Source organism: Mugil cephalus, chromosome 1 (genome assembly GCF_022458985.1).
Source record: "Mugil cephalus isolate CIBA_MC_2020 chromosome 1, CIBA_Mcephalus_1.1, whole genome shotgun sequence".
Lineage (NCBI taxonomy): Eukaryota > Metazoa > Chordata > Actinopteri > Mugiliformes > Mugilidae > Mugil > Mugil cephalus.
Window position 1 is genome coordinate 43,389,599 of NC_061770.1, and position 19,485 is coordinate 43,409,083.

Sequence of the window (19,485 nt, forward strand, 5' to 3'; positions counted from 1 at the left end):
ACTCATAAAAAAAAAATGAAAAAATTTGATTTTAATTTGTGTTGTGACAGCTACATTTACAACTCTAGTGATCACATTTTTGCACATTTGGTTTCAGGAACCTAATTTGCTATTGTCTCTAGATAGTTTTAGAAAGATGTTGCACATACTTATGATGAGATTAATTTAATTTACCAATGAGACAGCGTTTAGGGACTGTAATCCACATATTATTGGTTACACATCATTGATTTAGTCAAAAAGCTTCAGTGGATTCTCCTTAAGAAGCTAGGTCCTACTACAAGACAACTTGATGAAGTTCAAACCGAGCATCAGAATGAGGAAGAACAAGGGTTTTAAGTGACTTTGAACGTGGTATGGTTGTCGGTGCCAGACGGGCTGATCTGAGTATTTCAGAAACTGCTGATCTACTGGGATTTTCATGCTCAACCATCTCTAGGGTTGAGCAGGACCTGGTTGGAGATGAACAACTGGTGGTGGTGTGATGATGTGGGGGATATTTAAATGTCACAGCCTACCTGAGTATTGTTGCTGACCATGTCCATCCCTTTATGAACACAGAGCACCTATCTCCTACGGCTACTTCCAGCAGGATAATGCACCATGTCACAAAGCTCATATCATCTCAAACTCGTTTCTGGAACATGACAATGACTTCACTATACTCTAATGGCCTCCACAGTCACCAGATCTCAGTCCAGTAGAGCACCTTTGGGATGTGGTGGAACGGGAGATTGGCATCATAGATGCAGCCGACAAATCTGCCTCAACTGTGTGATGGTATCATGTCAATATGGACCAAAATCTCTGAGGAATGTTTCCAACACCTTGTTGAAAGTATACCATGAAGAATTAAGGCAGTTCTGAAGGAAAAAGGGGTCCAACTTTTAACTAGCAAGGTGTACCTAATAAAGTGGCAAGTGTCGGTTTCACATAGTAACAAAATAAGCCTTGACAGCCATGTTGGAAACTCTGTTAGTGTGTATTAGGTGACACGGGGATTTAATCTAAATGACAATAGCAGCATACTAACATGAGGGTGCGATGATCCATGTCTGCCATCTTAAAGCTGGCAACATGCCAGGCCATGATAATTAATAATTATCAAATGAACCTTTGAGCTTGTGGTTCAGACATGGAGGGTAACATACACAAAAGGTTCGCCAGGCAAGCCTTAATATCGACTGTATGTTGTGAAGACGCTGCTGCTAGGCAACCGTCACGTCAAGAAGCCACCATGGCAAATGTTTTAGTAAGCTAATGAGAAGGTAATGCAATGTAGGAAATGCAGCGGCATAATTATGAAAGGATAATTCAGTTGGGAATATGAACACTTCCCACAGACATGAAACCACCAAGAATGAACTCTATATGACTAAATTAGCATATATCCATAGGCTCTACCTTTTCTGTCGGCAAACATGTCAACTCGAAAAACTGAATCTTTTTCCAACATAAGCGTGACATAGTCACACTGTCATCATGGTCAGACACTATTTGAATAGGACAAGTGAATAGTGGATTTTATTGATTTTTATTCCATGGAAACGTTAACAAGAAGAAAAGCCAGAGAAATGTGGGTGTAAACACAGATAAATGGAGCTCACCTTGACGCTGTCTCCTCTCGTCAGGATGTCCCAGAGGGTGTATCGGAACTTGGTGAGATCCATTTGATGGCCTCCTCCCAACAAACCCTGGGCGTGAGAGGAAAGTCATTTTAAAAAACTTTTTAATCAGATCCCAATAAACGCGAAACTGAGCAGCTGGCTGGTTTCATTATCAAATAGCACACAAGGGCATTAATGTGCAGAATCGGGATATGAATCAAACATGCGCCCAAAAATAGTCTGTCTTTTATGACAGGCACTCAATATATGAGGTTTTTCCCTTCTGCTGTAAATTCTTAATACAACCTAATACACGAAGTGCACCACAAATGCGCAAATCTCCTCAAAAGCACGTATACATTCTGACACATATTTTAGGATGCACACAACCCGCATTTATTGCCGAGTGCCTGCTGGCCCCACAGGTATGGGCTTATAAAAAGTGCATTACGTAACTGATAATAAACTACACATCCTCCGTCTCCCATTCAGCTCTCCTCCCAATAATCTCCGCTGCCATATCTGCTTATCTATTCATGTCATCGTCTCATTAAATCAGCTTTTACAGCCAAATGGAAGAAGTTTACTGCTTATAAGAGTCAAACACCATTCCTCACGAAGGACGCTGTAGTAACACAGATACACACTGCAATTTTTAATTCACTGGAGGACAACGCATCATTCCTCCTATCTCAATAAACATAGCCTCCTGCAAGGAGAAAAAAAAAGGGGGGTGGAAAATTGACTAGCAAATTAATCTGCTGCCTTTTGCCAGCAGAAATGGAAGTCAGTGAGGCAGCGTGTACCAGTGGATGCCCATCAGTCACAGGACCTTGTGCAAGGCCTGAACAATCCGAGTGTGACGCTGCTGCCCATTGGGAGGTAAAGGCTGGTGAAAGAGGGATGGGAGTGGGTACGGCTTTCAGTGTTTATTCATCTGAAACAGTGTCCCCTGGAAGCCATTTTGGCAGGGACGTATCTCAGCAGGCGCTGACCTTTAGATCCTATGCACAATTAAGCTAAGCTAATAAACACAACTGGATCTGGACATGTGGACTGGAAGCCAGGTGCTGTGAATCACCTTGGACGTGAATGGCATAAGGTTGTTTTGTGCTTGGGTCGTCTTTTCAGAGCTCAGCTGAATGCGAGCCTTGTTTGGGGCTTAAGTTCATTGTTTGCTGCCCAGAACTCAGGCTGGTGATGTGCTCACTGAACATCTTAAGCTTGGACCGTGTTAAAAAACTGAGGGAATTAGCAGCGGAACAGATACTGACTGTCAGTTCGTCCATTAGTGTATCAACAGATCCTTGGTATCTATAAGACATTTAACAAGTCAAAATGATAAATATTTGTTTGTATTTGATTCTCACAAGTGAAGAAATACTGTGCTTTACAATGACTCTTAGTGTTACGTCTACTGTCAAGTCAACTCAAAAACACCTGTAGTGGACAAACGTGCTAGACCAGCTTAAACACAAAATAAATAAATGTGAAGAATGGGGAATAATGGACGACAATACAAATAATAAGAACAATATTAAAGTAGGACAGGATATGAAGTCAGTGGGGGCCAGTACTGTGACTAGCTGACTGTGTTTTTGGTCAGTTTTTGCAGGTGTCACGAATTCAAGCAATGGACTCCTACTGAAATTTAAAAATGAAAAATGAAAGCCAAGCTAGCAAACCTAACACCTCGACAAAAAGCCCAGTCAAATGTTTGGACACAGCTTCTCATTCAATGTTTTTACTATTTTCTAGACACATACTGAAGACATCAGGTATATGAAGCAAGAGACATGGAATTATGTAGCACAGAAAAAGAAATGTTAAACAACTCTAAATATGTTTTATGTTTTAGAAACGAGCCACCCTTGGCCTTCTCTCAATGAGCTTCATGATATAGTCACTTCAAATGGTTTTCATTCACAGGTGTGCCTTGTGAAGAGGTTCATTTGTGGAATTTTTTGCCTTCTCATCAGGGTTGAGATCAGTTGTGTTGTGGTGGATGATGGTACACAGCTGAAGGCCCTGTTTGACAACTGTTATAACTGATATTATGTCAAGAACCAATGAGCGAAGTAAAGAGAATCGACAGCCCATCAGCACTTTAAGGACTGAAGGTCAGTCAGTCTGGAAAGTTGCAAAAACTTTGAATGTGTTCACAAGTGCAAAAACCATCAAGTGCCACAACAAAACTGGCTCACATGACGATCCTCCCCAGGAAAGGAAGACCAAGAGTCGCGTCAGCTGCTGAGGATAAGTTCATCCGAGTCACCAGCCTCAGAAATAGCAAGTTAACGGCACCTCAGATCAGAGCCCAGATAAATGCCACACAGAGTTCTAGTAGCAGACACATCTCTACATCAACTGTTCAGAGGAGGCTGTGTGAATCAAGCCTTTGTGGTGGAATTATAGCTGCTAAGAAACAACTACTAAGGAAAAACAACAAGTGGAAGAGATTTGTTTGGGCCATGAAACACAAGGAATGACATTAGACCAGAGGGAATCTGTGCTTAGATAAAAGATAAAACTGAAGATAAAACATATTTCACACCTTTTTGTCTACTACATAATTCCATATGTGTCGTGATGTCTTTAGTGAGAATCAACGATGTAAATAGTCACAAAAATGAAGAAAAACCATTAAAAGAGAAAATACGTCTAAGCTTTTGACTGGTAGTGCTGGTAAGGCAAGATAGAGGGGGAGGGGCAAACTAATTCAACAAAGATTTTAATTGGATACAAAATTTATATACGCCCCTTAGCACAGGATGAGTCATCAACATTTTTAATTAGTTTACCTTGACTGTGACACAGTCAAATTCAGGATACCTAAATTATTATTATTATTATTTTATTTTTTTGTTAATTTAGATAAAAACTATTTGCTGTGAAAGTCAATATCAGTGAGTCTCAAGGTTCACACATTTTGAAATTAGTTTATGAAAAGTACATTAACTATATTAAAGTATGCAAATCAAAATATTTCAATGTTTTTTCAACTGTGGTATTTAAATAATGACATTAAAGTAAAAATATATATTTTCACTAACCTTTTACAAAATTCATTCCCTTCGGCATTTTTCTTGTTAATACCACAGAATTTCTATACGTTACAAGGCAATGCAATTAGTCTAGAAAATTAATCCCAACCGCATTTTCTCTCGAGTTCAACACCACATGCGAAGATTCCCCGACAGTTCTGAGGAACGAGCTCCACAATTGATATAGTCAAACCACCACATGGGCTGATAAAACAGTATGCAAAGATATTGCCTTACAAGAGAGAAAAGATCAAATAACATGGTTACATACTGTGCTATGTTATTTGATAGAGCTAGCTAGTCCCAGAAGCAGCGCTCTACAAATACCACTTATATCCACCTGGCAAGAGAATATTGGGTTTCTAGTCACAGTTATGAAATGTATCACCTTGCAAATATGTGGAAACAGCACAAACAAAAAGATGAGACATCTATTACCACGAACCCACACAACTGAAAATATTACCACTCCCACGCAGTATTAGTGCGTTAAGGCATGTGTGTGCATACTTGATGTACACATGCATGCGCGGGCAGACGCGTACAGTATGTAATAAAGCTGCAGCTACTTTTCTCCTTTTGTCGCGCCTAAGCGCCCCTTTCACTTAATTTGGGCTTTTATCCTTTGTTCAGTGGAGCACCCGGCAACAAATAAAGAGGCAAAACATGTTGTTCGGATAGAAAGGCACTCGCTAGCGATCCCCTTTCAGGCCTTTGACAGATGAGGACAGCAACATCGACCAAAATAATACAAGGCAGGGGTAGATTTCCCAAGGTGTCAGGAACACAGGTCATCTGAGTTGATACTGAAGGGTACGGGTACGCGGGCTCCCGCGGGTGAAGCCCAGATGGATTTCACTGAAACCGTCTGTGGTAATTCCAGCTATGGCTGTGATGGAACAAGTGAGGCTGGAACCTCACGTTTAATTTGGTGATCAGAGATTATTCAGGCAAACCTTGAGTGATTGCCTCGCGCTGCACTGTGAAATTACAGCATTATTCTACCCCGCGAGGAGGAGAAAGAAATTCGAGACTGTGGAAAAGTTATTGCGTCGCCTTTTGAGAAATAACCACAGCTGTGTGGAAGATAAGGTAAAATGTGCCACAGATATGAATAATTTGCCAATATAACAGAGAAAATAGTCAGTACATGAGTTTGTCTCTTAATCCGAGAGAAGGGAGGGAGAATGAAGAGAGAATCAGACAACTGAGGCAAGAGATTTCTTCACTGCTTATTAAAGTGTAACTAGTTCAGGAGAGCTTTTTCTTTCAACCTAAATGCATGTTTACAGTAATTGTGACTTAAGCATCAACTGATACGGCTGAAGCTGATAAGCCATATAATAATCTTGCAATGTTCCAGGATGATTAGGCCACCTGAGGCAACATAATTAGATGAACGATAATCAAACTAAATACTATAAAGCTTTTTGGCTAACTTGAGTTAGATCTGCTACAGTGTAATCTCATACAGAAAACACTGATGTACTTTCAGTTTACTGTGGCCAAATCTTTGCGTTCAGTCTCAATAAATCACAATTTGATTCGGACTCAGATTCAGACAAACAGAATTTCAGCTGATTCCCCCTGGATCGTATAAACTGAGACAATATAAAGTGAGGAAAATCTAGTGAATCTCTGCTCATTATCCGGGCTAAAATAAGCCAAGTGGAGACGACAGATGACTCCTGGCTCTGGACGATCCAGACTAAACTGTTCATGGATTAATAAGCAATGAAATTGTCCGATCTGTCACTGAAGACATAAAAATTATACACATATTAAAGGAAACATCTGCATGCTGCATCTAGATGGGGTCAAGAGAAAAGTCCATATTTCACAACCTCCTGAGTGGACACGTCCAACTTCATGAGTTCTGACGTGTTTACTGAAATGGCAGTTGTGGATAGTAAGTTAATAAATTGCATATTAGTGGTAAAGAGTTTTCTTTATTTTTTATAATGTAACATGGCAAACAATATATATTCCCAACTGCCTCGTATTTTCATTATGCCTTTGCATTTCCGACATTAAGTTATCTGGGGGTTAGCTTGCTAGACTCTGAGCCTATCTGGTGTTTTTGTGATGTTCTTACCACTTGGATTCTGAGCATCTTGTCAATACGACTTTCCAAAGCTTAAGGCTCTTTTATAGTACAGCAGAATATAGGCGCGGTAACCGTACGTAACTTAGGTACGTAACTTAGGTACATAACCTACGTACGTAACTTAGGTACGTAACTTAGCTACGTAACCTACTGCACTGCTGCGAGTCATTTACTGTATATTGTACTCATCAGTCTGGCTCACTCTCTAAAAACACCACCCAAACACTAGTCACTACTGTGTCTTTTTTTGCCAGTTGGGTTATTTATTTTTTTTCCTACTTCCCTTTTAACACTGGTGACTGAAACTTATGAGCCATACAAATGCCTGTGCCGTTGAACCTCCTCAGTTAACCTTTCCTCGTTGCGTTCCATCCTTATCGATCCAAAACAATCAATTCGGAAATTGTGGGGACGGAGAAGCAGCCAGAAATACTAAAGCAGAAATACACTACTACGAAGTGGACCAATCACAGCTCTTGCGGTCTGCGTCGCCATGACGTGTAGTTACACTTCTGGGGAGGTAAATCGTCTATTAATTAGAAGCTCCAGAGTTCCCGCTTCCCAAAATATTATGTTGTATTTGTTGAACCGTATTCCTGAGCATCTTTAGCTCTTTCACCAATGGTCTTTGTTGTGTGAGCTCTCTGAACTGAGATGGGCCTTTTTCCTTTTTGCTGATACTTCATGGATTACACACGATTAACTGAGAGTAGAATCAGTTGATAGCGAAAACGTACTCACAGCACTGAAGTCACACTGTACCACGGCCAAATAAACCCTCAAACTTACAGAATTGTGTGCCCCATACATCACAGTGGTCCCTGTCCCCGTGATGGCATTCATCGATTTCTACTAACTTGTCATCATGAGCCCACCTCTGCGCAGGCTAACACCAGGCATATTTCCAGCATAGCTCGATTTCAGTCTTTAATGATGTAAAACCCGGGTCTTGTCATGCTAATGAACAGCGCCTCTTTCCTTAAGATAAAAAGCAAGAAGACAGGGAGATGGATCGATATGTAGCATCGCATCAGTCTATATTTTCCTCAGTATCGGGGCCCGGGAACATTTCATAAAGGCCATAGGGTCGGCTTATCACAGAGCTAAATGCCAATGTAATTATTAGTGTCTGGAGATAGTGGAAAGGGAAGCGCATCCTGCGGCAGTACACCATATTTAATTAATAAATGTCACTCTGTAGAGAGAGTGAGGGGAGTGCGTGAGAAAGGAGAACGAAGTGGGGAGGGAGGGAAGCAGTCGGAGTGACAACAATGCTGATCCTGACTTAAGTGCGCAGGCACACAGCCACATCCGGTTCATGTAGAAATGCACTCTTTAACAAAACACAGGAGAACGAGATTATACAAGCGCGAGAACATGAGTCTAATCAGGTCTTTAGTTTAACCCTTTCCTATAAAATATGCAACAACAAGCATACGGGGCAGTGCAATGAGAGTAATTACATACGCTGTATTACACAAATTACTTTCCTGTGCAGCTAATCTGCAGCTCTGATTTGCATATATTACAACAGTTTAGTTCCAAGAGCACAGTGTGATTTAGCGAGACAAAAACAAAAAAGGCTGCATTGGCTTTGTTTGGGCAAGTTGGGTTAACGGATTTAGATACCTGAGGCTATGAATTGAGGCATGCGCTGCAACAAGGTGATGACACCTGTATGTAAATATGACCACAGTCTTTCCCTAGCCCAAGCTTCCCATGAACACTGTACATTAATAGTGACAATGTGTGAATACAAACTGAAAACTACTGACAGAACACCTTGGTTCCAAAAACTGCTATCCTACAATACTGATTACGAATGTTTTTGCAGTTAATGGATTTCATTTGTTTTCTAACAGCATCCAACAGTAGTGACTATGTCATTACTGAGGACCTTTACAATTACATTTACACTAATCAGGCATAACATCATGACCACCTTCCTGATATTGTATAGGATGTTGTTAGTGGGGGTCTTTGGGTCCTGTGGTTTGGGGTGGAGGGGCCTCTGTGGATCATCCCACAGATGCTTGATCGGTTTGGGATCTAGTGGATTTGAAGGCCAGGTCAACACTTTGTGCTATTCTTTGTTTTTTGAGTTGTTGCTAAAGTGTTTGTGTGTCTTTGTCAGGCTGCATCCTGCTGTTATGGGTGGGGGTGCCTGGTCTGGTCTGGTCTACGTGGGTGGTACATGTCTAAGTTACAGCCACCCCACTGTTATTTACTTCTCTTGTCAGTAGTCATAATTTCTGATTAGTATACGCCGGGCTTGGACCATTGTGAAATCTTAACAGCAGTTAAGGAGAAAATCCTTAATGTCCTTTTCTCTAATCCAAAACTTGCTCATTGAACAAGATTTGGAAATAATAGATTACAAGACATTTAGATTATTGTTGGCAGAACTGTTGAAGGGAACTCTCGGCATGATCTTGTGGGGTAAACAATGTAAATAAAAACAGCTTGTGGTGAAAGAACACTCCTACAAGGTAGGTGGCAGTAATGCACCAGGTAGCTGATTTGTCAACAGCAAAGCACAAGGCCTAATAACTATGTAGAGGTTGGTTTTTCTTATTTGTGCTTGTGTTTATCATATCAAACACAGTCAAAATAACTGAATGTGTACTTAACGTGCTGTTTCACGGCGGATGCTTTGGGAGGAAACTTGTGTTGACTTCGTACAGCCAGGTTTCTCAAAATGCATTGCAAGGGTGTAGTTCCAGTTCGTCCCATCTTCCACACTTGTCAAGTCCAAACTACCCCACCAAAGACCTCCACGGACCCCCTCTTGAAGACCTAAGGCCTAGAGGACTAGAATATTACGTTCTTTGGTGAAAACACAGACATGATGATCCAGAGCTGAAATCTTAAATGTCAAACATGTTTGATACTGATGAGGACACTGTGTTTTGTGAGGTTTAAGAGTGTAAACCCCATCGCTACTGGACAATGTGGACTATGATTTAAGAGCAGATTTAACTCAGAACACTTGAGAGACTGCAGTCAGAGCCATCAATAAAGCAAATGTCTCATTGTTGCTTAAACCTGACCACCCCGGGTCTTTGTTGTCAAATTCTTTGCTTTTACTGCCACCATCTATCACCCTCTCCGCGTTAGTTAGCATGTGGTACATACAGTACTACAAATGTAGCACTTCCCACTGTGGAAGAATTTGTTGCCAGGGAACAGAATTCGGGCACGCCATCGGGAAAACAAACTGATAACATTATTATTTCCTGGAAACGCACTGGGAAAAATAATTAAAACGTATTGCTCGAGAGAAAAAGGAGGAAAATTTTCCAATTATGGAATTCTGCTCTTCCCTTTGCTGCCGTGCGCACGGTGTGATTGACAGCTTCATTAATTAGTTAGACTTGAAAGAATGGCAGAAAGAATAGCAATGAGCTCTGTGTGGACTATTACAGGAGTAGACTGTCATTTAGCTTAATTTTTTTTTTTAATCACGAAAAGAAACTAAACAGCATTTGTATGCAGCGTACATTTTGTGCATCAAAACACACAGAGTTTGTTAATCAAGGACTGGATTTTCTAAAGTCCAAGGTCTGGCATACATACGTTAATGTTTGGATTTGTGTTAAGTGAAATTCTGCGACAGCTAAAGACAGACTTAAATGGATAATATTTTACCATTTGCATGCGTAGTTTCTGACTGTAGAGCAAATAAAGCCCTTTGAATTTGAATCAAGATAATGAATTCCATCTTCTGCTTCTTATTCCCATCCAATACTTGATGCAATCAGCAAGCTCATTACGACTGGCTTCTGCTTCACCTTGCTGCTCGTACGTATCCCACAATCAATGTGGTTGATCTACAAGCTCGAACTGTAGCCCGTCTCATCGCTGCAGTGGAAACTGATAAGCGGGACTGTTTGTCCAAAAGCAGATGTAAAGAACTCATCAGATACATCAATCTAAAATAAAGTTTTAAAAGAAACCTCCATCCGGATGAGGGTTTTAGCAAAGATTTAGGGCTCCTATCACCACTAGACATTGGGAACAGCCAGAAATCACTAGACAATAGTCGTCTCTTTGTTGTGTCTTTTGATGGAGGTGTGACAGATCTGGGAAGGACACAAAGGGACTGATGAAAACCAATCAGAGAGCAAAGGTGGATCGTCATTTTTAAATGACCTCAGGATGTCCAGCAGCCCAGCGTTAGCTCAGACCATATCAACAGTTTTCTTGTTTTTAGATGTTCTCTGAGCAGATCTTGCTTTGTATTTTTTTTATTGTTCTTAAATGAATTATGTATTCAGGTTCTTCAGCGATTGTGCATTTCTGTTTGCACTTTGTAACCCCGGTTTTGAAAAGTACAATGGAAAGAAAAACATTACTTACCACTAACATCCAATACTTTGACCTAGCTTTGCCGAAATAAATACAGAGACAAGAGAGGTGCAGACTCATGCCACTGCTGTTCAGCAACAGAAACCGGAGTCCCGTCTTACTTTGGTGAAGGTCAGGGGGTTCAGGTGTCCTGTCTATTTGCTTTCCCTGCTGTCAGGGAGTATTCCCACAACAGGCAGCTTGTCACACAGGACCTAAGCTCCCGTGATGCCCTCATGCTTCTTTTTCGCTCCTCGCCCTCCTCCCGCCTCCCTCAATCACAGCCCCCCTATCTTGGAGTGCTACTTGAGTCATGACTACACCTGGGACCCTCTCGCCTCGCTGTCACCGGATCAGCTGCCGACTCCAACCCCATATCCCTCGTCTTTTGTTCTCTGCCCACATATTAACTCTGAACTGTCTGGAGAACAGAAAAGGAGTCGAGGCAGCGATGAAAAAAAGAAAATAGATCAAGGTCCTGGAAAGCTGTAAAAATAAATAAATAAATAAATAAATTACATGTCTCTAAATGTTTCTTATGCAACAATTTCTATCCCTCTCACACATTTCATCTGAAGGCAACACTCCTCGGCACACAGAAGTGGGTATTCTTGTTTGGAAACAATAGCAGGCGTGCTTCTGAGGCAACTGTTAAAGCTATTGCAAAGCAGATGCTTTTTTCTCTCGCCAATCAATTTAACACCTACACCTCCCCTCTCCTCCTTCACGCTGGCTTCGGCTCATCAGTTTTAAATGGCACAAAGCAGTCTCGCATTGTTCTTTTGACTTACTCGGAGGACGGACGAGGAACGTCTCCCGTCGAAGCAACAGCCCGAAGCGCGACTCGAGCACCAGGCCGGGGGTCAGCACAGACACAGGAAATACAAACCGAAAAAAAAAAAACACTGCAGTGCGCGATACTCTCTGGTTCCTTACACTTCAGTAGAGGCAATTAGATTTTTGAGAGTCTCTAAAAACAGGATGAAGGTTTGGAGAAAAAAAAAAAATCCCCCCCCCCACCCCTTGTTTGAATCTAGTGCTAGACAGAATTGCAAGGGGGAAAAGCCATCTGTGTCTGACTCTTATCCCTGGCTTCTCCAGAGCCTGGATGAGCCTGAGCCAGCAAATGTCAGTCGGATAAAGACCAAGCCTGACAGACAGACACAGGAGTTTTGTCATTCCGTGTGTCATCCCTTTGCTAGCAAGACCAATTTTTGCCGGTTTCCGAAGCCCCGAGATGATGGTTGGTGGTGGTGGCGGTGGTGGGGAGGAGGAGGAGGAGGAGGAGGAGGAGGGGGAGAAACATTCTCAGGGTGAACGTCAGCTTGTGTAACTCCTCCAAGTGCCACGATAGCTGAAACGTCGAGGACGCGCACTATTCCGGTGCCCCCGCGGCCTTTGAGAGCTTTCATTATTGTCTTATGCGCCGTGCGGCGGGGTCACCATGGAAACACAAAACGCATCAACAATTTCCCCCCACAAAGGATTTGAGGTCCTTCGACAAGATGTTCTTCCAGGAGCCGGCCGGTACGTCTAGGGTCAGGGGATATTTGACGTGACTTGATATTTAGGAGAAAAAAAAAAGAAAAAAAAACCACTGCATTGTGCAGTTTTTTTTGTTTAACAGAAAGGAAAGGCAAACACGGAAACATTAACAGCCGACTGTACTCTCCGCTGCATCCAACACTTCTCTACGTTAAATGTGTCTCGAGATAAACTATTATCAGACATTCTGCCGGCCAAGCTGATCAATCCGAGCAAATGTAATTAAAAAACTTGACAAGACAGAGATGGTATCGGATTATTTTATATGGATTTTGCATAAATTTGTAATTATTTAGAGGGAGTCGTGACACTTTTAAACCTCATGAGGCTCCTTGGTTGTTTACTTGTATGATTTAACTAAACTTTAATGTTATCAGGGCTCACTACACTACACCATTACACCACATAGTTGCATTCAGCGAAGTGTTCGACAGTTTCTAGCTCTCCTTAGCTTCATAGCCTCCGGTTTTTCGCCTGCTGGTAGATTTTCGTCGCTTCACGTAGACGCAGTGGGAGAACGTCAACGCTTCTTTACGATGTGTTCAAGTGTGGTCGTCCCTTCTTAAAATGTTGGTTTCACATGTCTCGGCATTGCATCTCTTAAAGTAAAAACAGCCACGATCATCACACTAATACCCTGATTAATGATCCTTCAAAGCTATAATTCTTAGGATTTTCATGAATAAAACCCTGATACAGTTTATGGCCTTTATTTTGTTACATTATTATCGCCTGTTTAAATGTTATTGTGTGTTGTTATTTTCATTAGGAGCGGCGTGGTGTTTTAAAATTGCCTACCTACGCACAAGCAGTATTGCTGTTGTGTAATTTCATATCAGCCTTACTTTTCACCCTCCTAAGGCTACATCAGAGCTATTATAAGACACTCCAAATGCAAACTCAACAATTTATTCTGCTGCTGCTACACAATAAAACTGGCGCAACACAAAGCAGATTTAAAGGGGACATTGGATGCTTATTTTTTTATGTTTTTTTTCACAAGTTGATGTGTTTCCTTCATGACCGGGTGAAATCTCTGTGACGCGCTTTGGCTTTAAATTCTCAACGGTTGTAGTGAACGGTCAAAAAAGCCCTTTTCCCTCCTGAGAACGAGCTCCTGTAACCCCGCCCATCCAGTAGAGTGGTAGAGTGCGGCAGCAAGGGGCTCTGAAGACACATCAGTCCGTTTATTTATATACGAGTTGAACCCAGAACAACAGGAAAACCTCGATGAAGTTTGGCAGTAAAGGTTTAAACAGGATGTTTCTAGATGAATGCTAACCTGACAGCTTTTCTGAGCTGGTGGACAGGCCACACATCCTACTGCTAAATGTAGAAAAAAAAAGTTGCATGTTATACCGATCAGCCCACAACATTAAAACCACTGGAGAAGCAAATAACAACCTGTGCCAATTCAATGTTCTGTTGGGAAAGTTTTGGACCTGGCATTCGCAAAATCTTTGGTTGACATTTTTGATATATTTTTTAAATTTTCCCGCCAAAATTGAAATGTCTTTAAATACACATTAACGTGAATGCAACATATTTTAGTAAAAAGATAAATGGAGACAGAAGATGCTATATTTCAGTCAGCACTTCACTCATTTAGCGATACAGGAGCTGTATCAACTGCGCACCGTTTCACGCACAGTGCCACACTAAACGTGTCAATCTAAGCTTCCTGTACACGTTAGGCCACGCCCCTATCGCTGCTGAGCCAATCACAAGGCCGCATTGTACACTGACTCTATCAGCCATTCTCTGATGAGCCACAACTGTTCTGCAGGCACAAGGGAAACCTACACAATATTAGGAAGGTGGTCGTAATGATACGCCTGATCGTTGTTTGTCCCCTTTAAGTGTGAAGCAGTCACATAAATCGCGTTGTTGCGTATTTACTGTTGTTGTTGTCTCCAACAAAGCCAGCACCCAGCCGCTCCACGAGATAACCAGCCCAAGCTAAAGATGCCGGAGCCTGAAATCAGATCACAGTTACACAATTATTTCGTTTTGACCGACTTCTCAATTGAAAAAGACGTCTTGTTGGTGGAACCGCAAGGAGACAGGAGATGCATTTTTGACTATACGGCTGCTCTGAACACCACGAGCGTCTTTGTTTAGCTACATCGACCACCACAGGTGAATATTAGAGTCATGTACGTACACGAAAAATAAGCCGATTACCTTTTGTTTTCCCCCTCCTATCGCCGCTCTCGGTGCTAAAACGCCGTGTTCTCGTAACACAGTGAAAGACCGCCGATCAATGCGGCGAGCCGGGAAGCCCTGGCACGGGTCGCCCCACAGGAAGTGGATGTCTGCTCTCAATGGAAACTGCTCCCTTGTTCTGAAGAGCCGCAGTTACACAGTCGCGGCATCAATAGTATTTGTCGAGTGTTTAAAGCTGATAAGGATACAAATGATCGCCCTGAGCTTGCTTTGAGGCCGGTTTGTCAGTGCGGCTCGCGAGATGGAGTTTTCGCCGAGAGTCAAAGTGGTACAAACACGGCCGTGTGATATGCATTTCTTAAATCCGGCTCGAGCATGCATTTTTAATACGCAACAGATCTTCCTTCTCTTTAAATTTCGGGGAGATGTTTTAACAGAAACGCCGAGGATTTTTTTTTTTTTCCTGCATCCGGGAGAGGAGCCGAGAGATGCAGCAGGTAAACAGACGGACGCGGGCGCCGACAGGCAGCCCTTGATATGAGACACCTCTGTCAAGACTTGTTGGAGCAGCACAAAATGATGCCTCTTCACTTTACTCCTTCCCTCTCCTGCCTTTGACCTCCCACTGGTTCCATTACCTGCGCCACCCGAGCAACCTTGAGCGCATCCAATCTCGGGCGGTTACATAACAAAAGACGAGTACGGAGAAGATTAGAGGCGCGGAGGAGGAGGAGGAGGAGGAGGAGGAGGAGGAGGCCGGGGCGGAGAGACTGAGAAGTGTCAGGTTGAGCCGTCTGAGACAAATAAAGAAGAAAAGTCTTTCACAGATACCGCCCAAATCGTTCAACCTTCGGCCCCGGAGCCCCTCGCTGGCCTCCTCTCTTAAAAGAACATGTTTTTTGTTTTTTTAAACTAAGTTTTCTCTACCTCAACTCTAGAAACTACGTATCACTCCACCTCTGATTCCCGCCTGTCATTTCACGTTATATAACTTGAAAGCTGGGGAGCAAGAAACGTGACGCGTAGGTGATGGATGCCAGCGAGGAGGGAAAGGCGCGGTCCACCCCCTTCATTCACAGGCCGACGCAGTAACCTCACATACGCAGCAGGAGGCCGACGCGAGGCTATAATCTCGTCGGGATACAAAAAATGTTAAACAGCCCCGTGACTGTCAGTGTTTACTCCGACGTGCGACAAATTCCCGCCTAAGTCACCGTATGGCGTAATCTGCGCGCGGTTTACCTTAACCGCTGTGTAATCTGCGAGCAAACGTGGCGCGGGAGCTCATACATCGCGGCCTGCATCCATACAGTCGGTTAAGTAAAACCGGAATCCTGAGTTAGTGACGCAGATACAAAGAAAAAAGAAAAAAAAAATGCTCACGCAGCCCGGACCCGGAAAAAGAATCTCCTCAAAACACACACATTTAATCCTGGAATCACTGCGAGCTTATAAAACCATCAATGCGAATGAATGAAAAAGGAAATTCTTGGAGGCAGATGAGAATTTTCTGAACAGGAGGGCTGGCTTTTTCTTTTTTTTCTTTTTTTTTTTTTGTTGAGAGAAAGAGAGAGGGAGAGCGAGAGGCAGGAAAACAGCACCAGAGGCCCAGCCCATGACAAAACAAAGAGATTAAATGACCTGTGAATGTGACTTTCCATTTTGCCATTAGCTCGCGCTCTGCTTAGAGGCCTGCTGCCCCCTTCTGGAGGCCGGGGAGACGCCAGCGAGCGAGACGTGATGAGATGCCTGCAATCCTCCTCACGTTCCTCTCCTGTTCAGGTCTTTATTGGGTCGACCAAAACGTGCGTCGGCTACAGCCGCTGTGGCGTCTGGATGCTATAAGCTGCTGGCATGTAGCGTTATGTGATGAGCATAAAAGCGACTGCAGCACATTTTCAAAAAGCATCACTCGAATATGTTGCACATTCTGTCAGATACGAGTTCGCGTCTTTGAGAAAAAGGAAAACATAAGTGAAACGTGCCCTCTTGACACGCGAAAAGAAAGCAGAACGCAAACACGCCGGCTCCCCCTCCGAAGCGAGGTTTTTTTTCAGCGCCGGGGCCGGGGCAAAATGTCAACCAGCTCAAACAGATGGTGTGAAGAGCCGGGCTGAGAGGCTGACCTTGATCGGCAGTGACTCGGGGGTGGCGGGGGGGGTGGCGGGGGGGGCAAAGCGGCGAGCCCCGTTGTTTGTTTTGTGCGTGCCGGCGGATGCTGTGAACATCAAGAGAGCCGAGTGTCGCTGCCAAGGCGGGGGGAAAGGTAAACTCGCGTCAGGCCCCGCTCCGCTTCGCAGGTGCTTTTCGGGCTACGCGGGATGCTGTCAAGCTGCCACCGTGACGGGGAGCTGTCAGGACCGGATGAGCGGCGCACAAGGTTTCATGAGAACCGTTTGATGAATACGTTGGGGTGTAATAGTTTATTTTTGTTCTCGTGTCGCGCGAAATGTTAAACTTTCAGAGTCTGCTTTTAAACGGTTCAGTTAAGCGATGATTCCCAAGGTGACGCCTTTCAGCGCCAGTTTTAATCAAGCCATGCGATAGCCTTGATTACATCAGTCAAAGTATTACCCTAATAATCACGGTGTCGGCCCATTCAGAATAGAGGAAACCTCGAGAAGCCACCTCAATCAGGGCAGGCTGGCCCAGTCGGACAGGATTTCCAGATATCAGATTGGGAGGGGTGGTGTAAACCTTTGATCATTCATTTAATAGGAGCTTGTTAGCATCTAATAACCACATAAACGCTTGATAAAATGTATTTATCTCTTTCTGGGTGAAATAAACGCACTAATTCTACGCATGGTTATTATTAGCATTTTGCATTCACTCCGGGTTTAAATATATTTTAATTTAAAACGTGCAGCAGTAGGGTGGCTAACTGCCTAAACATACTTCACATAAACATATCAGCGTGCGTCGCGGCCTTGTGATTGGCTCGCAGCAGCAAGAGGGGCGGGGCCTACCGTGTGCTGACTGAAAGGTAACATGTTCTGCCTCTATTTATGAATTTACTAAAATATGTTGGTTTCACGTTAATGTATAATCAAAGAAGTTTTAATTTGTGGGACAAAATTAAAAAGAAATATATGTATAAAAAATGGCTAATCAACCAAAGATTGTGTGACGCCCCCTAGGGGGGTCAGAATCAGAACAGAATGGGGGGGAGGGATAAAATATGTTGGTTTCATGTTAATGTGTAATCAACGGAATTGAAATTTGTGGGACAAAATTAAAAACAAATATATGTATAAAAAATGGCTAATCAACCAAAGATTGTGTGACGCCCCCTAGAGGGGTCAGAATCAGGGGGTGAGGGATGCTCTGGGGATGGCTGCTACTATAAAGGAGTGTCACTGCTATGGGGTGGGGGTTTCTGGTCTAATCTAGGTGGTACGTGTCAAAGTAGCATCCACACAAATACAAGGTCCAAAAGTTTCCCAAAAGAGTATTGTGTTCAATATTGTGGCTCATTGTGTGTATTACTAGGAACCAGAGCACACTTTCCTTTACTGCTAAGCTCAGAAACATGTGGCACTTCGTCTACCGGAGCTATACCATCTTCTTGAAGGTACTTCCAGATGCCAAAGAGTTCATTATAATGAGATCTTTAAGGTTCTGTTTTTCCTCTTTGTCCACGCACCACTACCTCCCAGCTACACTACATTTCCGCCTTGCTACCAACTAATGTCAGCTCTTCCACTGTATATAGGAACCCCTAGGGTACGGCCAATATTTTTAAGCTGTAAGACAAGAAAGGCTTCCATGCCCACTAGCAAGCTGGTGTGGGGAACCCCCAGCATTTTACGTACCTACAGCAATGATTTTCATTAACACGCTTTTTTTTTTTTTTTAAAGAAAAAAAAGAAAAAGAAAGACTGTATAAAAGTATTTTGTTATCACCACAGAGGGGAAAGGCTGGCTTTTTCTTAATCGAAGGATTTCTTTGATTCTTTTGTTCAAAAGAAAAAGAAAACCACGCTATATTCTCGGCCTCTCTCCGTTTCTGGTAGACTGAGTGCAGGGCTTTAAAGGGAGGCGAGTGGGCAGCGGATGGATAAGTGAAATTCACCTCTGCGCAAATATCTATTGCTCGAGAGAAGGCAATTTCCTGTAGCTCTGTTCACGAGCGCATTGCTGCAGTCCGAGCTCGGTCACACATCGGCGCTCACCCAGGATGTTGTGTCCTACGGTTAATGCCCAGAGAGAGGACGCTCCTCCCTCCGCGAGAAGGTCGCCGAGAGCTCATTCCCAGCAAATGTTTCGGTTTGAGTATTGAAATCTCGCTTGACGTTCTGAAAACGGAGACAACTTGACGTGAACGGTGCCGTTTTTTTTTTTCTTTTCTTTTCGCGATACCTATGATTACCCTCTAAATGCGAGTGAACTACATTAACAGCGGCTTCGGCAGCAATGGGAGGCTATAACGTAATGATAGAATACAGAGGCGCGAGCCACTTCAGACTATCCGTTTTTCCCCTCCCGAGCGCAGTCGCCGCCTTTGATCATCAAATTGTTCTCCTGAAAATCCTCTCTGTTCTTGAATTATCTGGGCCGCTGAAGTGGAAACGGAATTTTCTGCCGAGGCCAAAGCTTCTTAAGAGAAAGGAGAAAGACGCAGGGGAAACTAATAATAATAAAAAAAAAAAGATGTGAGTGTGACACA

General features: G+C 43.1%; 1 protein-coding gene across 2 annotated transcripts in view; it reads right to left on the reverse strand.

The window, feature by feature from the left end:
* LOC125020625 (glucosidase 2 subunit beta-like) overlaps positions 1 to 19,485 on the reverse strand; it is a 135,466-nt gene that overhangs the window by 90,413 nt on the left and 25,568 nt on the right. For both annotated transcript variants that reach the window (XM_047606079.1, XM_047606083.1), the window contains exon 9: positions 1,608 to 1,694. In XM_047606079.1, coding sequence (XP_047462035.1) covers positions 1,608 to 1,694 — 87 coding nt within the window. The remainder of the gene's footprint in view (positions 1 to 1,607; positions 1,695 to 19,485) is intronic.